Source organism: Juglans microcarpa x Juglans regia, chromosome 3S, assembly GCF_004785595.1.
Source record: "Juglans microcarpa x Juglans regia isolate MS1-56 chromosome 3S, Jm3101_v1.0, whole genome shotgun sequence".
Lineage (NCBI taxonomy): Eukaryota > Viridiplantae > Streptophyta > Magnoliopsida > Fagales > Juglandaceae > Juglans > Juglans microcarpa x Juglans regia.
The window spans coordinates 7271776-7290959 of record NC_054599.1 but is presented as its reverse complement, the minus strand read 5'-3'; the positions used below and the strand labels follow the sequence as shown (position 1 = coordinate 7290959).

General features: G+C 36.2%; 1 protein-coding gene across 1 annotated transcript; it reads right to left on the bottom strand.

Annotated features, from left to right (window-relative positions):
• Positions 1-789: 789 nt before the first annotated feature.
• Positions 790-15794, bottom strand: LOC121257955 (protein ESMERALDA 1-like). Its single transcript, XM_041159246.1, has 11 exons — positions 15417-15794; positions 12103-12172; positions 11182-11249; positions 10960-11048; positions 7338-7535; positions 3463-3667; positions 3215-3382; positions 2494-2652; positions 2215-2405; positions 1136-1641; positions 790-923 (listed from the first exon to the last, which is right to left on the bottom strand). The coding sequence occupies exons 1-10, from the start codon at positions 15792-15794 to the stop codon at positions 1479-1481; spliced, it is 1689 nt and encodes a 562-aa protein (XP_041015180.1). The 3' UTR covers positions 790-923; positions 1136-1478.
• Between the last annotated feature and the right edge of the window lie 3390 nt (positions 15795-19184).

Below are 19184 nucleotides of genomic sequence, written 5' to 3'. Positions count from 1 at the left end.
ATCTTCAATTAGCAAACCTGCTGACCAAGCCTTTACATTCTCCTTCGTTCACTCAACTTTTGTCCAAGATGGGAGTTATTAACATATATTCTCTATCTTCCCACACGGGTTGGGCGGGGGGGGGGGGGGGGGGGGTGTTGAAATTACCACATGAAAACTCTCAAGTTCTTCCAGACAAGCAAATCACGGAAGACTCGAGAACGTAGTGGTAGAATATTTTATGTTTTAGAGTTGTTACAATGAGCAGTAAAATGTATTTTTTTATTCATTTTCTTTTATTCCGTTAAGCAGTTGTCTATAAGTGGCAGAGCACTTGTACATCTCTGACGTTGTATAAAATCTTCAATTCCTCATTTGCACTCTGTCATTCTGTTATTGCATTATTCCTTTACTCCTTGCGTCATGTCCATTAGACGAAATGTGACATAATGATTTAAATATAAAAGCTTTGTAATACATGAATTCGGTAGAAATTTCTCACATTTACATGATAACGTCTGATGAGAAATTTAAAAATAAAATTGACTAGATTTGCCTGAGCAATCCCCAAATGGGGACTATACCTGGAAGCAATTGCTTCTGTCTGATTTCTACAACAAGTTGTACATCCCTACTCAAACTAAAAAAATATAGAATTCTTAAAGGCATCTTACTCTCTGACCGACAAGCAGAAATCACTACAAGTACTGTAGAACAATCGTTAAAAACAAAAACGAAGTGTATAAAATCAGGGACTATAGTATGTTACTATGTGACCTTAATACAAAAATAAGACGGAAGAGAATATGATGAAGAAAGAGTAAAAGCATAAAGTTTCTAATAAGAGAACTGCTACATAAACAAAGAGATTACACAAAAATAAACTTACAAACTAATGTAGTTTCATGGGATTTGTTAGATCTACTTTTCAATATAAAGGGCATCTTCAAAATACTGGGGCCAAAATGCAATATGAAGAGCTACAACTTTTGGAACAAAAGGAATCTGTATTCTGATTTCTAAGAAATGTACAGGAAGTTCAACCTATGTCTACAGTCTTGCACATGCTGATCAAACTCCAAATGATGTACAAGCTTGGCAAAACCAGTGCGTGTATGGATGTTAAGCTGCTTCATGTCACAGCATTCACGGCAACTGCAACTTAACATATGAAGCAAACAATGCTGTGTGTCTAGATTGCCCGGAAACTCCTGCGACGGGACAACTCCTGCAATGGAAAGAATGTGCGTTCTATGTTCTCCACCCGCATCATATAAAAAAAGAAGCAAGTCCACCACAAGCCAATCCCGGAAATAATCAGGTCAATGTAACGTCCAACAAAATGTTTGAATCTCCCAAAATTGAAGTGTACCCTCTCACCGCATGGAAAGGGGACAAAGAATGAAAGAATTACAACATGGAAAAAGGGGGTCGGCAGCAACATGAGCTCAGAAAGTTGGGTAGGAGAAACACCCATAATAGCTCTTTATCCAAGCAGATCAGGTAGCTGATGATGATCTTGAAACTTCTGATTTGTTCAAACGGCACATGCAATCTGGGCATGGAAACATATAAATCGAGTCATTTGGCCTTTTAAGTTCGTATCCCTTGGAATCGCTATGAGTCCGCATATTCAGAATCTGACGCTTGAAACTTCTCCATCTAAGAACAAAACAAAGGAAGATAAACAATCAGACACTGCAATTCTATCTATTGCAGGTTACGAGCACTTTGGGCAAAAACAGCCAATATAAATCATTGATTCCACGGTTCTTCAATCTTGACCCCAATCATAATTTTCTTCTTGTGTTTGGGGGGAGGGGAGGCAAGAAAGGAAAAACAAGACACTCGAACTTTAGTGCCTTTGAGATTGGCAGTCCTAATACGACAATGGTATAACATATATATTATATTGAAAAAAAAGATACTGGAAGTCTGGAAGGGTATTCGGTATCCATAGAACTGACACATTAAAAACTTCAGCTTTGCTATCTTGAAAAGTATACATGGCCCGAACAGACTGTTATGGTAGGCATCTGACTTGCCAAAAATATATCCCCCTCCATGATGATTCAGACCCTTTTTGGTCTTTGCCTGCACATTTGGCTAAAGTCCTAAAGAGAAATGCATTAGTCTTTTCTTCTTAAGTGAATTTGTAGCAAATTTTGCCTCCATTCTGCCATTTCAGTCTTTATAAAATGGACAAATGATTTAGCAATTGAACATATTGCAAACCCTATATTCGGATTATCAAGGAGTAACGCTAACTTTCGCTTGTCGGGCCTGATTGTCTTTGAGTGTCCTCCGTACAAGTATCTCCGGTGGCCCATCAGAAAATGGGGGAAGTTTCCACCTTGAGTTGTCACAAAAACCTCACTATGGACACAAACAGTGTAGTCTATGGCAGCCATCCTGGAAGAATAATTCTAGAAGAACTAGCTTGAGTCAAAACAAGGAATTTAAATTCAACATCAAAGATGGAAGGAAATACAAATATCTGCATATAATTCAAACCTTAAATGGCGCAAGTTCCGCATTTGATGCCAACATCTCTTTAGTTTGCAAATTAGGGAACATCTCCAATAACGGGGCCATGTTTCTTTCAGCACTGTATATCTTTCCAGATGCCAAATAAATATAAGTGCTTCTATCAAAGCCCATTCCCAGAAGCAGCTATCTACAAACATGTATACACCCTAAATATTATATATACATCCTAAACATATATAAAAATTAAAGTTGGAGAAAATTTATAATAGCATCGAATAAAATATCCTATGCGCTTAGCTCTGTAGCATAAGGAACTTGACAAATATCCAATCCGGTCAGTTAAGAAGACAAACAAGGCACTTGATATAAACTGAAGTCTTAGCTTATCCTTTTACTCTGTCACTTATCTAAAACGATATATAAATTTAAAGAATACAGCCTTTTCAAGATTCTTGTACCCTTCTATGTAGACATTTAGAGTTAAAGAAATATTTTATGCACATTATCACCTCGTCTTTACGTAAATAGTTCCTACGCAATTGTAATGCAATAAAATAATGATACACAAAAAGTTTGGAGTTGTAGGCAAATGATAATAAATTAAACCAATGAATAAAAAAATTGTGGTCCTGCAGCAAACACAATGCATATGGTCACAAAATGAAGTGTTGGCATTCTACAGTTGAGTAATAGAAGTTCAATATGCATAATTACATTCGATGGAACTATAGCAAGGCTTATTTACTTCTAAAAGAGTAAGGGGACATTTGCCATTGATCCTGATTGCTCCAGGACGTATAACTCGACCAGGCTTCGTAAATTTCCCTTTCCAACCTCTTTCCCTTGCTGCCTTCATGTCTGCACTTTCTTCCTCTCCACCATCATATACACAGCAAGAGAAAGCAACCATATCCTGTACACGTGAGAATCATTATTAGAACTTGCAGCAAAAGCAAATCAAGCCACCACATTTCTTATGTAATTGAATGTGACCTCCTCAAAGCGAAGATGCACAGAGATGTATTTGCCACCATTACTTGCACTGCGATCTTTCATTCGTGCAACCAAAGTTTCTCCCAATGTTGATATAGCACTTGAAAACCTCAAAGCTTCATAGTTTGCAAAGCACCTAAGCCTTTGGACAGCTGGAGGAGCATCGAATGACAATCGATTTGCAAAAGGAGATAACCTTATAAACCTGTATTATTCAAAAAGGAAAAAAATTTGATGCTTCAAATGACCTATATTAAACATCATCCTGTATTCATGAATTACAAATGATAGATAACCAACTCCTGAGTTACATGAGCATGTGTGTAACACCCGGACCCAATCAAGCTCAATTTTTTTATTTATTTATTTATTTATTTATTTTGTTTTAGTTTATTTTATCTTTTTTTTTTATATCCACTCCACGCACGTCTCCAACTCTATTTCCATGCACACACACGACTCTATTTTCAGCTCTCTCCACACGCACCTCTCCCTCATTTCTCTAGGGTTTTTCCATTGCCTATATATATACTTATACTCCTCTCCTGAAAAGTATTAGCCGCAGCAACCCAAGCGCAACTCCCTTTCGTTCACTGCCTCTCCACGTTCTCAGCTCAACGCTCGTCAACTTTGCACCCATAAACCAGACCACCACTTTCGACACACTCCGGCTCACCCTCCGTCAACCCTCCACCAAGTTGCAGCCGCTGCTAGCGTCTTCAACCCAGCCGTTGCACAGATCGACGCAGCCCGTGCTTACACGAAGCCCGCACTGTGCATTGCCGTGCCACCCAAGCACCTCCACATAGTTGTCATCCAGTTCATCCACCCCTCGTAAGCATCCGCCAAGACCAACCACCAGAACCGCGTTCCACAGCCATAGGAAACAGCAACCCACCACTTCTACCAAGTCAAAATCCTCTGTTTTATCTCCCAAAAACAAAGCACTTTGTTTCGGCCACCATGAGTTCGTCTTTACCACCCAGCCGCCGACATTGCCACTGTCCATCTCCCAGCTCTTTGCACAACTCCTTCCCGCACGTTCGACGCTGCCGGGACAGCCATCTTCATCTCCGCACCTTACGCAGCTCCTCCTTCGCGGTGAGTTTCCGTTCCCTCATTCCCCGTCTCTCCCTCACTATCCATTTCCCTCACCGTATTGCTCTCTCTCTCTCTCAATGCTCCGCCAACTTCACCACCTCCCATCGCACACTGCGCCGTCGCACGATACCTTCTCGATGAGTCCCTACCGCCTCTGCACTTCTATTATTAATATGTGTATGTTCATCGCTAGTTTTCTTCTTAAGGTGTATTTATATATATATATATATATAATATATATATATATGAAAGGTAGTTTTAACCTAATGTTTTCGAGTGAGAAGTTTTTTTTGGGTTTATATTTAAATGGGATTTTGCTTTAAGTTTCAATAAATATTATATTGTATTTTGATAATATTGTTAGTTAAAGGAAGTAAACCTATTTTTCTTAAGAGATGAGTTTTTCATGACTTATTTTATGGAAATTTTAGTAACCAATGTATTCCTTTTAGTTATAAAATATTGTTGGTATTTTAGATATTTTGAATATTAATTTTTATTGAGTTTTATAATTATCGTAATACTTATTCGATAAATTTTCTTCTTCAGTATGAATTCGATTAAGTGGATATTGATGGTCTCAGAAAATGATGGTATTTTAAGGTTATGAGGATTTTTAGGTATTGAATAATTAAAATAAGTTATTATAGAAGCTTCGGATTAAATATCGAAATGTGTGATTAATTGAAAATTTACAAGAATTACGTGATTATTTTATAGGTGACGATTAATTATTGTTCGACATTTTGAGAAAAATTCCGAAAAAGCTAAGAAGTCCAGGTAAGCGGGGTTCCTATGCTAGACTTTGCATTAAAATAAAATGAGTTGTGGTTGACTTTTTGGAAAATATATATTTTTGGTTATGAAAAAAAATTTGAACTACCTCAGTTATTTGTTCTGCATTACTCATGAGATTCTGTTTAAGAAGAAAGTATTTTCTGTCATGACAGGTGTAGGCATGAGCTTATTTTTGACATTTTGTTTCTGAACTTTGAAAAAGAGAGCGAATATAAAATTGTGCATAAATTATGTTGTTATATGATTTTGTTCTGTTCTGAAGATTTTCTATACTCTGATATGATCTAATGTGATTTCTGAAAACCTCTGGCATAACATTCTGTTTTTGTTTCTGTTTCTGTTTCTGTTCCGTTCTGACCTCACCACAGGTGTAAAACTGTGGCCTCTGTTCGGGTTGGTACCAACTTTTCTGTTTCTAGTGCACCCACTTTGGAAACAAAGTGATTTTCTGCGTGGTCTTTCCTATGTGCACACTCCGGGCTCCAAGAATGAATAAAGGAAAGATTCACATTCTGTTTCTGCTCGGTTAGCTACCGGGATTTGCACAACCCTACCACGGGGATTAAACATGGTATTTGTCCTGATATGATAAGATAAGATGTGATGTTTCAGTTTATGCTATGCCAAAGGGATTTTGATTATGAATATTTTTGAACTTTTGCTCAGATATTTTTGAAAACATTATTCTGATTTTGCATTCTGAAAGAAAATATTTTTGTTCTGCATTCTTAACTCTGTAAATACTCATGTTTACAAACTAGTATATGTCTTCAGCTTACTGAGTTGTTGATAACTCACTCCTTATCTCCATATATTTTTTAGATAATTTTGATGATTCGGCTGGAGAACAAGAATAGGAAGTTTTAGCAAGGTGTGATGATCGAAGTGGAATAAGTGTCTGAGGGTACAAGTGCTTATTTGAGAGTCGTAGTTAGTAAACTGATTTTATTTTTCGGGTATTTTGATTTGATAAGTTAAGGATAATTTCGAGTTTTTGAAGGATTTCTAATTTATGTTATTAAGAATTTTTTTATTGTTCCCATGGAGGAACTTAGATATTTGGATTGATTAAATGGATTAATATTTTATGGGATTTTCTGGATTTTATAGTTGTGTTATTTAAGTTGATTTTAGGTATTAAGAGCTAACTCTCCGGACCTTCAGGATCGGGGCATTACAATGTGTGCCAGTGCCATGCAATGCAATGACTTTACCAAGTATCAATGTTTTAACTTGAGTTATCAAAGAAGAAATTCAGAACCAAAACTTAAAAATTTTAAATTCACTGTCACATAATATTAAGTAATGAGAAGTGTTACAGCCACAAAGAAATCCCACAAAAGTAAATCCACAAACTAACATGGCTTCATATGATACGTTAGATCTTCTTTACAATAATAGTAGCTCTACAATCTAATATACATCAGACCACATCAGTTTGTAGATTTACATTTATGGAATCTCTTTATGGCTAAAGTATTTCTCTTAAGTAACCGATCTCCCCCATTCTGCAATCATATATCAATTATTGCTTATTTACCACTGAACAGGTTGTATTCAGGTGAAGAATTTAGAAAGTTTAACCTAACCCATTTATAGGTTTTATTCGGTCACACAGTTCCCCCAACACCTAGAGAGTTGACACTTCAGCCACATGGTAAGTAGGTCATCATACAAGGATGAATACAGCAATATTAGCTCTTCCCCAGTGGATCCTTCTTTATGGCAGGTTAATTAAGAAAGAAAAACCCCCCTAATCATTTTGTAGTATATAAAAGATACCAGTAGCTCGAGTACCGAAATGTGTTATCACTACCTAACACACTACCTGGAAAGCATATGCCAACTGGCATAGGTAAGCATTTATTGTGTATACAAGTTAAAAGATCAGATTCTTTTAATGCTAAGATATAAAGGAAAATAGTGATCACGCAAAAATAAGAAACAAAGAAGGAAAAATTCACATTTTAACTCACTTTTCTTCAAGGAGCCTTGGGAGCACTGCATCCCTACAATACTGAATGGGTGACCATGCTTTTATTCTGAAGTTGTAAACATTGCTCATATTCTGGTCAAATCGTTCCATTATGTACGCAGGAACCTTGTTAACAACTCGTACATCATTTTCCAAGGTCCTGATGAAATAATCTTCATCATAAATGTCTTTGAATTTTCTGTACAAGTAAAACCAAGAGTCAGAAAATCTAGCCTATGTTAGATTTATTTATTTTTATCTGTGCCTACGTTATACTATAAAAACACAATGTAAAATGGAATTATATAAGTCCTTATGAATTACCGTGATATCGAATGGATAATGCAACAATATAGTGAGCATGGTCCTCACTAATCCAAAACCATAAATTTAATGTGTTTGCAGATAAACTGTCCAAAAACCAAAAAAAAAAAAAAAAAATCTGTTCCTTTAGATATGGAACTAGAAAAAGAAAACTTGGAAGTTGAAAAACATTCTCAACTCTTTGAGTTCATTAATGCAAAGGGAAGAGAAGGAAAAAAATAATCCATGAATAAAAAGTGCCTAGAAAGTAAGAGTTGCACAGTAACACTACATGCACAGCCAAAAGCATGTTTTCTACAGTGATAGGATATTTAATTACTCGTGAGTCATGAGAACAGTAAATGATAATGTACTGTACCATTCATAAAGATAGCCCATTAATCTGCCTATAACTTGACTTTATCACTGTCAGAATTAGTTAGACAAAACAAAAGGAACTGAGAAATTCACATCTCACTAAACATTTAACAGCACTGAGCTACCTATCAAAAAAACATTTAACAGTAATGAGCTGCTATTAGACTCATAGAGTAGTTTAGATTGCACAAAAAAACACTGACAAAAAAGCATACCAACACCTCAGCTTTATTTTTTATTGGCACAGGGGGTCCAGAACAAAGTCCGACTAATCTCGTGGGTGCACAGGCTCTTGGCAAGGAGTTTTCTGCAAGTGTACCTCGAGTAATTCAAGGAGAAAGTCCCCTAGTCCGATGGCCCCTAGAAATTCTTTGCATCCAAGAGTTCGACCCTTAGACTTAGAGGGAGCATACCAACAAAACCAAGGCTCTCACCACTTGAGCCAGCCCCTAGTGGTTCCAACACTCCAGTCTTATTATGTGGAATATCCAATTAAAGCCGCCGGCTTAAAATGATATCCCACTTAAGGACTTGAGGATTATGCTAACCAGTTTAGATTGCATGAAACAACTCCTTCAACATTAATATGCATCATAAATGCTATTAACTAACAAACCACCCGAATATTTTTGTAATTATAGGATGTGTAGAAACAACTATGGGGGCCATGGAAGATATTGGAGGTTTGGCCCATATACTCGGATGTAGGGTGGCATCTTTAGCTATGAAGCATCTGAGTCTATGTTTGGGACTGTCATTCAAGGAACAATAAATATGGGATGATATTATAGAGAAAGGAATGTCACTTGGCTGTCTTGAAGTGAATCTATCTAAGGTGGCCCAGGCAGCTCTATTTTGATAGCACTCTCTCAAATTTTCCACCTATTTTTTGTCACTTTACCTATTCCCGATTGGGTAGCTAATTGCATCAAGAAGCTTCAGAGGTATTTCTTATGGTGTGATGTTGGTGACGAGTTCAAGGTCCACCTAATTAGCTGGTCCAAATTTGCACTGCACTTTCTTCAGGAGGGCTAGGAGTTAGCATCCTACCATTTATTAGCCAACCCTATTGGGGAAATGGTTGTGGCAGCATGCAATGGAAAGGGAAGGTTTGTGGCAATTGGTTGTGGAAGTCAGGAATGAGTCAGATGGCATGTGGGGAAGAATGTGTTCTAATGAAATGAACCTTACAGGCTTGGGATACAGAAAAATATAAGAAATGGGTAAGGGATCCTAGATCCTTAAATTTTAGGAGCCATATATTAACAGTCAGCCTTTCTTTTCCACATTTAGGGCATGTTTGGACACTTCGATATTCTCAGATATTCTCAAAACTTCTCATAATTTCTTTTCCTAAAATCACTCAAACACAAAACACTTTTCAATTTCAAATATTCAACTTTTTCATCTAATCATTACCTAATTATTATCCAAACACAAAACTCAATACAACTTTCCCAAACTTCCAAACAAAACATAAAAAACAATATAACTTTTTCAAATTTCAAAACAAGAATAATCTTAAAAAATTATATTCAAACAATTTTTTAACTTTATAGTATTTTTATTCAACTTTTTATCACCTTTTTCCAAAACCCAATAAAACATCTTAATTCAAAACTATTTCACTTATATTAACAAACTATTTTACTATTATTCAGTATTCACTGAATTCTGAGATATTCTAAGGGTTGTTTTGAGAAGTAACATCATCTCATCTCAAAACTTCTCATAATTTCCTTCCTAAACATCACTCAAACACAACACTTTTCAATTTCAAATTTTCAACTTCTTTATCTAATCATTACCTAATCATTACAACTTTCCAAACTTCCAAACAAAACACAAAAAACAATAAACTTTTTCAAATTTCAAAACAAAAATAATATTAAAAAACAATATTCAAATAATTTTTAACTTTATAATATTTTTATTTAACTTTCTCTTTCTCCTTTTGAAAACTGAATAAAATATCTTAACTCAAACCATTTCACTACTATTTACAAACCATTTCACTACTATTCACAAAATTCTCATCTTATCCCATTACCCAAACATGCCCTTAAGACCTAAAACTATCAATAACTGAAGAAGTAACTTCCAAGGTAGGGTCATTCGGACCCACCCCTGCAGAGTAAACCCCGGTCCCGTGCACCGCACCCTCAAAAGTTTTCTTACACAGAACTAGTTAAACCGCTAGCTTTTCACCAGGGGGTGTGACCCCAAATGATTGTTTGCACCCATAAGGTGTTGAACCTTGGACCTTGAAGGAAGTGATACCCCAAGACCAAGGCTTTCACCACTTGGGCTAACTCCTTGGGGTTAAAAAAAAGGAAAAAAAAAAAGAATAGTCTCCAGTTTTGGTCTTTTTATTTTTTCAAGAGAGGAAGAGAGGGGATCAAGCACATTGCATTTACAATGGACCAAATAAAAGGCCAAAAATGTTACAAGCAATCCTATCAATTTTATGGAAAGATTTTTCAGCTCGGGGAGTGAATTTCTTAGTCCCAAATAAATTCCACATATATGTTACAAAAGAATGCCATCTAAATATGTGCTTAGAAGATTATAGCAGTAACATGTTAATCAGTAACAATGCGCAACATAATACTAACAATCAAATGCATTCTTAAACCCAAAAATCTATAGAACATGTACCACAGTACTTAAATTTACATGGTACACAAATTCCCAACATACTCTATCATCAATAGGACTGCTTGTTTTTTTGGGGTAAGATATAAATTTGACGCTTGTTGAAACTTAATTCATCAGAATTTCTAATAGAGAATCATCTAGTGGTTACATATGCAAATTTTTAATCTATCTCCATTTAAAAGCTACATCTGTCAATGACTACTTGTACCTTGTTTCCTGCTATTGCAAACCAGGAACCCTGTATCTATGACCAAAAACACAAAGAAACGAAATTGCTGACCAACCTAGGATCTCTCCAAATGCTATGAAAATGAAAATTGGGGATTACAAGGGTTGCATTAAGGTATCCTGCCACAGCAACTGCATTGCATATCTACAAAGAGTCGACAAAACCATGTAGGGAAATGTGTCAACATAATTATCAAATACGCAGTCTTCATATTAAAAAGGAATAATTGATGTAAAGATATATGAATAAGAAACTTAAAAAAATTAAGTAAACCAACCGATGTCCTTTGCTGATTCAGGCCACCATTCGCCTCAATGTATATGTAACCATTTGTATCAGGCAAACCTAAAAAATGTACACAACCACCACGGAATCAAATTTGAATACATCCAGCATCTGGGACTGCTTTAAGCATGTATATAAATTCACACAAACATACATTTATACATGTAAGAATATTGCAGATACTGGAAGGGGAGGAGGTAGATACAATATATAGGAGGGGAAGTTGAGATGATCAGGATTTACAGCATATCTATCAGCAGTCAAGTACATAGTAAGAATTCCATGAGTATTCTGGAGCAGAAAGTGTTTGAATGATTAATGTTTTTTTTATAAGAAAATGAAAATCAGGGCAAGATGTAAATCAAAACAGTCGCAGTTAATAATGATAAAGGACTGTGAATTGTACTGCTAGTAGTGCTTATTACAGCAGTAATAATAGAGCTGGAGCTCAAGGTCATGGTGACTGCAATGGTAAAAGTTTGTGCCTATAACGATGCGATGGTAAATGGAGAAAGAATTCATGACGGCACATTAACATTTACGAGTGTGATGGTGGGTGGCAATCATATCAACAGAAGATAAAATTCTTGTTGCAATCTAACCGAGAATGGATGGTCTTAGATTTCTTACTATTCTCTAGCTTGGAATGTTCACTTTAATTAGGATCATAGGAAAATTGTGAATAAAAGCAATATAAGAACAGAAAAGTACATTGAAGAGACAGTAAACCGAACCTATCACCAAAAGCAGCATTAACCACCAGAACTGGTCAACCCTAAATACGTAATAAACCAGCCATTAAAGTGTACTACTTTACGATCCAAATAGTAAAAAAGGAAACCCCACATGAATAGAAATTGAAGGAAACATCATCATTAACTCACCAGACTAAGACTGTAAATAGGTTTCATACCTCCTGAAGACCTGTTAGTACAAGCTCTCCACTCACCACCTTTATAAGAGTGTTTCCATATAGTTGATATCTAATGGGAGTTGATAGCTTATGTTTAGAACCAAGCAGCACATGAGTAAAATATTTTTGAAACTGCAAAAAAGAATCTGTACACTAAACAATAAGTAACGACCTCACAAAAAGAGACTGAAGAAAAACATCTACATCAGAATTCAGGAGTCACCAGCCAGTTTTGAAATGAACAAAACCCACTATTCCAGAAAAGAATTATGGTACCAGAACCGCTTCTAAGCGGTCCGGCTGGTTTTCCTAGAGAAGCAGCCCACTTATTATCGGTTGCCACATCAGACATCACACAAAATACAGAGTAGATGCACCCACATGCAATCACAAACCACCCAGATTGACGCAGCCTACATATACGAGCTATTTGACGACGAAGTTATGCAGGAAAAGACTCGACATGAGCGCAGTTGGAGAATTTTTCCAATATGACCTCGATCTGAGCAACACCAGAGGAAAAGAAGAGGGAAAGGGTAACCTGGAGTGGGGATGATTTTGCAGTGAACACCCCCCCCCCCCCCCCAAAACTTATGAGGAAAAGAATTAAAGTAAAAGCCCCTCACAAATTTATGAGATTTTGCAGTTCATATCGAAACCTTTTTGTACAATTTCTTCTGAGATTTTGGGCTTGACTCGGTTTCCTTCTTTGAAATCATGACGACTTCCTTTTCGTCTTCTGTGTTCTGTTTCTGCTTCATTTTCTTCTCTGTAAACTTGTTTACATCATCTGTAAAAGGAAAAGATAATCGATGGGACTGATATTGGAAGGGGAAGAGAACGACCAAGTCTTGCTTCTACACTTGTGATATTGGAAGGGGAAGATAATCGATGGCATTTTCAGATCCCATAGCAATATAATACACTTGTGATTTTCTCTTCTACATTTTAGCAAACAACTTGTATGCACACTGCGTTCTCCATTGCAGCAGGTCTTCTACATTTCCATCATCCTTTTCCTTGATACAAACAACCAACATTCATACCTCCAACATAAACTCTAATACTTCAATCCATCAAAATAGAAACAGAGAAATTGAGAAATTTTTCGGGAGACCATCATCATCTTCTTCTTCTTTTTTCTTTTGTTAATCTAATCCAATTCCATTTTTCTGTTTACTTTATTCATGTGTTTTTAGAAATTGAGAATTTGTTTCACAGAGAAGGGTTTTTCTCAAGTACTGATCTGGTTCACATCAGGGGGGTTGTTGGGGGCCTTTTGTGTGAGAGAGAATTTGGGGGGGGGGGGGGGGGGGGGGGGGGGGGGGGGGGGGGGGGGGGGGGGGAAGTGAATGGCTGTAGATCGTATATAGTGCGGTTTCACAGAAAGTAACATGTGCAGCGTACGTGGCAATCCACTAATAAGGGGCTGTTTTTTGTGAGTTATAAGCCCAACCGATCCTAAGGTTTTCTCTTATGGTACAGGTCAACAAATGAATGGAAACTAAACAGTGAAAGGATTAATTGTATTACTATCCATATGATCTTGCCTAAAACTAGTAAAGAAAAAGTGCGGATGTTTTCTCCTACAAGAATAATTATATTCTCGAGGAATATCTCACTATAAAAAAGAATATATGACCAGACATAAATTGTTGCACCAAAGAACATACTCGAACATTAGCAAAATACCATCTCTAGTTGTAAGTGTTATAATTGTTAAGGAACTAGTTATCCACAAGATTGAACATTCCAATTAAAAAATTATGTTCATTTTCTGCTTTCTCAAGTAAGCAGACTCATTAGATCAACCTGTCCATACAATCCATCTTAGGTAAGCACTCCGAGTTTTTCTAACCCAACATAATCAAAACTTGCCAGCTAAAGCATCACTAACCATATATGTAGAGAGAGAATATATAGTTTGCTAGAGTTAGTTGCATTAGATTTCAAATACTAAATTACCACAATAACCACCTTAAAGGTACTTATAAAATACTGCCTTCAAGGTGACCTCTTTCCTGGCCATTAAGGCAACCTTTTGGCCAAAAAACCATGGAACTGGATGAATCAATTGCCTCTGGCCCTCTTATGTTCCCTCCCTTCCCTACTAGAGCGATTTACCGGATCCCCACCCACTCCTTCTGGACCCTATTTATATTAGAACTATTACCTCATCTGGTCGAGGGAAAAAATAATCAATACATTGCACTAACCGAAAGACCTCAACACAACCAGCCAGCTACACACAAAGCAGGGCAAGATTCCCCCAAGTTCTGATCCCTATTATAAGCCGGCCGTAACAGTTGGAAAGTGCAGCTAAAAACAAAGCATAACAAAAGACGGGTTTCATTTTATAACAAGCATTGCACTAACCGAAAGACCTCAATACAAACAGCCAACTTCCCACCAAACAGGGCAAGATTCCCCCCTGTTCTGATCCCTATTCTTATCCAGCCATAACACTTGGACCCCCCCCCCCCCCCCCCCCCCCCAAAAAAAAAAAAAAGATTTCATTTTATATCAAATATTTCCCATTTTCTTGGATAGATCAATGAAATTCAAGCAAATAAATGATTTGCTAGATGACACGTTTACAAACCTAATTGCAATAACCAATCAGCTGTACAACTCTAATATTTGAGATTAGAAATAGAGCAGTCCTAGCCTGCCGCCTAGCACTGACCGCTGGACGTGCCGCTTAACACAAATTCATCTTCTCATTTTTTTCAAATTTTTTATTTATATTTATTTATTATTTTTAAATATTTTTAAAAAATATAAAAAATAAAAATAAAAATATATGAGTCCAAGTAGTATTTCTTAAAAATATACGTGAAAATGCCATTTGGGCTCCCCTTTTTTTTGCCCGATTGGGCATTTTATTTTTTTTTTAGTTTTTTTTTTCTTTTTACTTAGTGATTAAGAAAATAGAATTTTGATTTTTTTTTCACATCTTTTTTTTAACAATTTTAAATATTTTAAAAAAAATACAATAATATTAAACAATATTTTCTTAATAACTAAGTAAAAAAAAAAAAAACTAAAAAATAAAATAAAATGCCCAATCGGGCAAAAAAAAGGGGAGCCCGATTAGCATTGCTCAAATGCCAAATATCAACAGAAAACCAGGAAATCCAACACACCCACTTCCCAAGTCCCAATGATTCACCAGAAAAGCTACAAACCCGACCCACGTCCAGTTCCCCATAATTCACCAAAAAGTTTCACAAACCAAATGGTATCCACGTCTAAAAATCCAACAAACGCATCAATATTCGGATTAAAGAAGAGTAGCAGCATTGAAAACGCACCGCATCGGCGGAGGAATTGTCGGAGTTCATTTCGGGTCGGAGCTTGGCATAAATCTGGGGACTCCGATAAATGGAGCCGGGAGAGGGACAATGGGAGATAACGGGAACGACGTTGAAGGAGACAGAGCCCATATAGAGGAGCATGCCAGAGATGTAGTTGAGAGGAGCAAAGAGGAAGATGCCCTGGCGCCGGAGTAGGACTGAGAGGAGCAGCCAGGCGAGGCGCTGGGCAAGGGTCCGACCCGGCTGAAGCTGTGCCGAGCCAAACCTCCCCGCCTTTGACCGGCGGTACCGGGGAGACCGGGATGACCGGAGCGGCGATGAGGGCGGGGACGGCGTGCTGTGACCGCTGCTCGGTAGCCTGTTGTATGCGTGCATCTCTCTCTCTCTCTCTCTCTCTCTCTCTCTCTCCCCCTCTTAGTATCTCACTCAATACGTCTTCATAAGAGCTGGCTTGCCCTTTTGTATCTTTAGAGCGAGAAAAAATGTCAGAGGTGAGAGAGAGAAGGAAATGTGTGTATGGGTGGACGAGTGGAGGAGTGGCGTTTGTTGGGAAAGAAAGTATTTTCCTTTTTGCAGGGAAATTGTGGGGGGAGGAGGGAAAGAGATTACTTTTCCTCTTGCATTTGCACATTGTTTTTCGAGGACTGACATCCAGATCGAAAATGGAGGAAGGAAAGTTTTCATTGAATATCGTGTCTCATTGGTACAAAAGTTAATCGGTAATCCCTGATCATCAAGTTTAAAGCGGTTTGAATAATAAAATTATTTCATCTTATAATTATAATTTTTTAAAATTTTTATATCAAATATAATAAATAATTTAAATTTTAAAATTTTAAAATAATAATAATAATAAAATATAATATTTTAACAATATTTTATTTAATTTTTTAACTTTCATTTTATTTCAATTTACCAAATGATATCCAAATTTAACACCTATTTTTTATGTTTTATAATTTAGTTGAATTCCATTAATATTAATTACAATTTATTTGTATTTGATTGGGATGTCAATAGGTAATCAGTTGTTTTAACACTCCGAACTGAGGCCATTATTTCCTATGAACTAACCTATATATAATCATATTCCTATTTTCTTATAATTAATGAGACAAGATTATAAATTGAATTAAAAAAAAAATTATTCATCATCTCTTTTTTCATCATTCTCTCATCATCTTATGATATGACATTAGATAATAAGTTCATAAATAAAATATAATAAATAATCTTCAATCATATAATATCACATCATGAGATGATAAGAGTATGATGAGAATTGAAATAATAAGTAACATTACTCATTGAATTAATAGTTAACAATTATTCCGATGTACGGAGCACCGCATACATCACTTAAATGGTAAAATTTAATTTATAAAATTTATTTTTTAAATTAAATTATGTCAATAAGTATTTTACTAAATATATTATTTACACCAATTTATAAATAAATTTTCAATAATTAACGCATATTTTTCTTATATTTTATGCAGATACAAAGGTATCATAGACTCAAGCATCCCCAAATTTGAAGAATTTGAAAAAGTAAAGAACTGGTAATCATATTGATTTGTGAACTTTGAAAGACTTTTGTTAAGCGAATTTGTAAAGTCAACTCCAGCTTGTAATGACAACTACTTTTGATCCTATATATCTTTTTATTTTATTTTTTCCAATTTTCAAGTTCTTAGAAAAAGATAATAGTTAGAGAAATCATTTTTATTTAAGAAAATAAAAAATTTATGCCTTACTAATTACATAAATTTCAACACAAAACGCATTTAAAAGTATTTTTATCTATAAAATTTTGAATACTGCCCACACACTTAAAACAAAAACCAATATAAAAATATCTCAATTTGTTTTCCAAAATTAGGAAGATTTTCTTACCAAAAGTGTAAGACTACTAGAAAGCATCGATGACAAGAGAGACTAATTTCAATTAGGAATTCCTTAGGGCCTTTAAGATTAGAAATAGCCGCTGAAAAGTAATAATTTTAATTATTTTATATTTTAAAAATTTATAATCAGAGCATACTAACGTTTTAAGTATTTAAAAACAGTTGCATTTACTAGCTACTTACTCAAACCAAGGCAACAATAAGCCCATGAATCCGAGCCCAAATGAACAAGATATAAAGTGCCAAGGGTAAGGAAGAGGAAGAGGAAGGCGAGATATGGAGATGCGAGTGGGTAAAGCATTGGTGACTCAAAGGGTGAGGATTGAGGAACCACGGAACTCGCCCGACGCCTGATCCTATTGAGGTGGAAGGAATATCAAGGAACAAGGAGAGCGGGAACCAGGCAAGGAAGTAAGAGTGAGTCCCACAAGAGGCATGCTCGAGAAGTCAAGGGATTAGGGGACGTGCAACAAGACCTATCATCGATATATCATGGGTTGAAGGGAGCTCGAGTCATGGAAGATGACAAGAGCCAAGCTGGGTTGAAGTGAGGATCAGCAGCTTCAGAAGGGTCCAGAGGAAAAGGTAGTTAAAAGTAGGTGGTCTTGGTGTAGCACAATCGTTTTACAAGAAGTGAGAGTATGTTTTTTAATTGTACATCGTCGTTTTGAATAAGTTGTATGATGCCATTTTATACATGTAATTGTAATATGGCAAATGATACTATATTATCTTTCAATTGCAAATGTAATACGTTGACATTTTGTGCCTTAATTGTAAGTGTAATACACTGCCATTTGGTGAAGAGTATATAGCTGGAGAGAAAAGGAGGGAATAATCATTGAAGTTCAACTACCTGAATCATCTTTTCTCTCTCTCTTTCTCTCTCTATTCTTTTTGGAGATTGACTAATCTCGAACACAATCAAGAGGTCATGGGTCCATTATAAGTGGTATCAGTAGTCATGGCTGAAGGCACCCGATCCTACGCTTAGTTGGTGGATTCTTTGAATCATCTTAAGCAATAGCAAGATCGACAAAAAAAAAAAAAAGGATTGAAGACAATCTCCATTTTAGTTTAACAACAAGAAACAACAAGATTTAATAGGGAAAATCAAGATAAAAGATTTAATGACGTGTTTCAAAAAATATCACGAACTTCAATTAATGTTTCAGTAGGGAATGACGCGGCTGGAAGGAATTACCAAGATAACCATACTTTTGGGCAGAATGTTGATGTTCATGAAGGTATGGGGGAAGTGAATCATCATGACACTTTTGATAGAGGTGTTACTAAGTGTATCAAGCTAGATTTTCAAGAATTAGTGGAAAGAATCCATCGGCATGGATATATAGGGTAATATTTTTTGTATCATCAAGTCTTACCTAGTCAAAGAATTTTCATTGCTTCTTTCCACGTGAATGAAGAAGCATTGGTGTGGTTTCAAGTTGCTAGTGAAGCTGGGGTGTTTCGTTCTTGGGAAGAATTTATTCAGGCTATACAAACTTGATTTGGGTCATCTCCATATGATGATCTAATGGAAGCACTTACAGGATTGAAACAAGTCAACACAGTCACTACTTACAAGGCTGATTTTGAAGTTCTTTTAAATAGAATTCGAGAGATCTCTAAAAGAAACAAACTTAGTTGTTTCTTGAGAGGTTTACGTGATGAGATCAAGCCGCCAGTGAGGATGTTGAATCGTACGAACCTCAATGATGCATTTGGGTTGGCCAAGATTCAAGAACAATACATTTGGAGTACTAGGAGGCAAATAAGGAATGGGGTTTCTAATAGCACTCAGCAAAACATGGGGACTAATGTGTGTAAGTCTGGCCAAAGTAGCTCTATCTTGGGA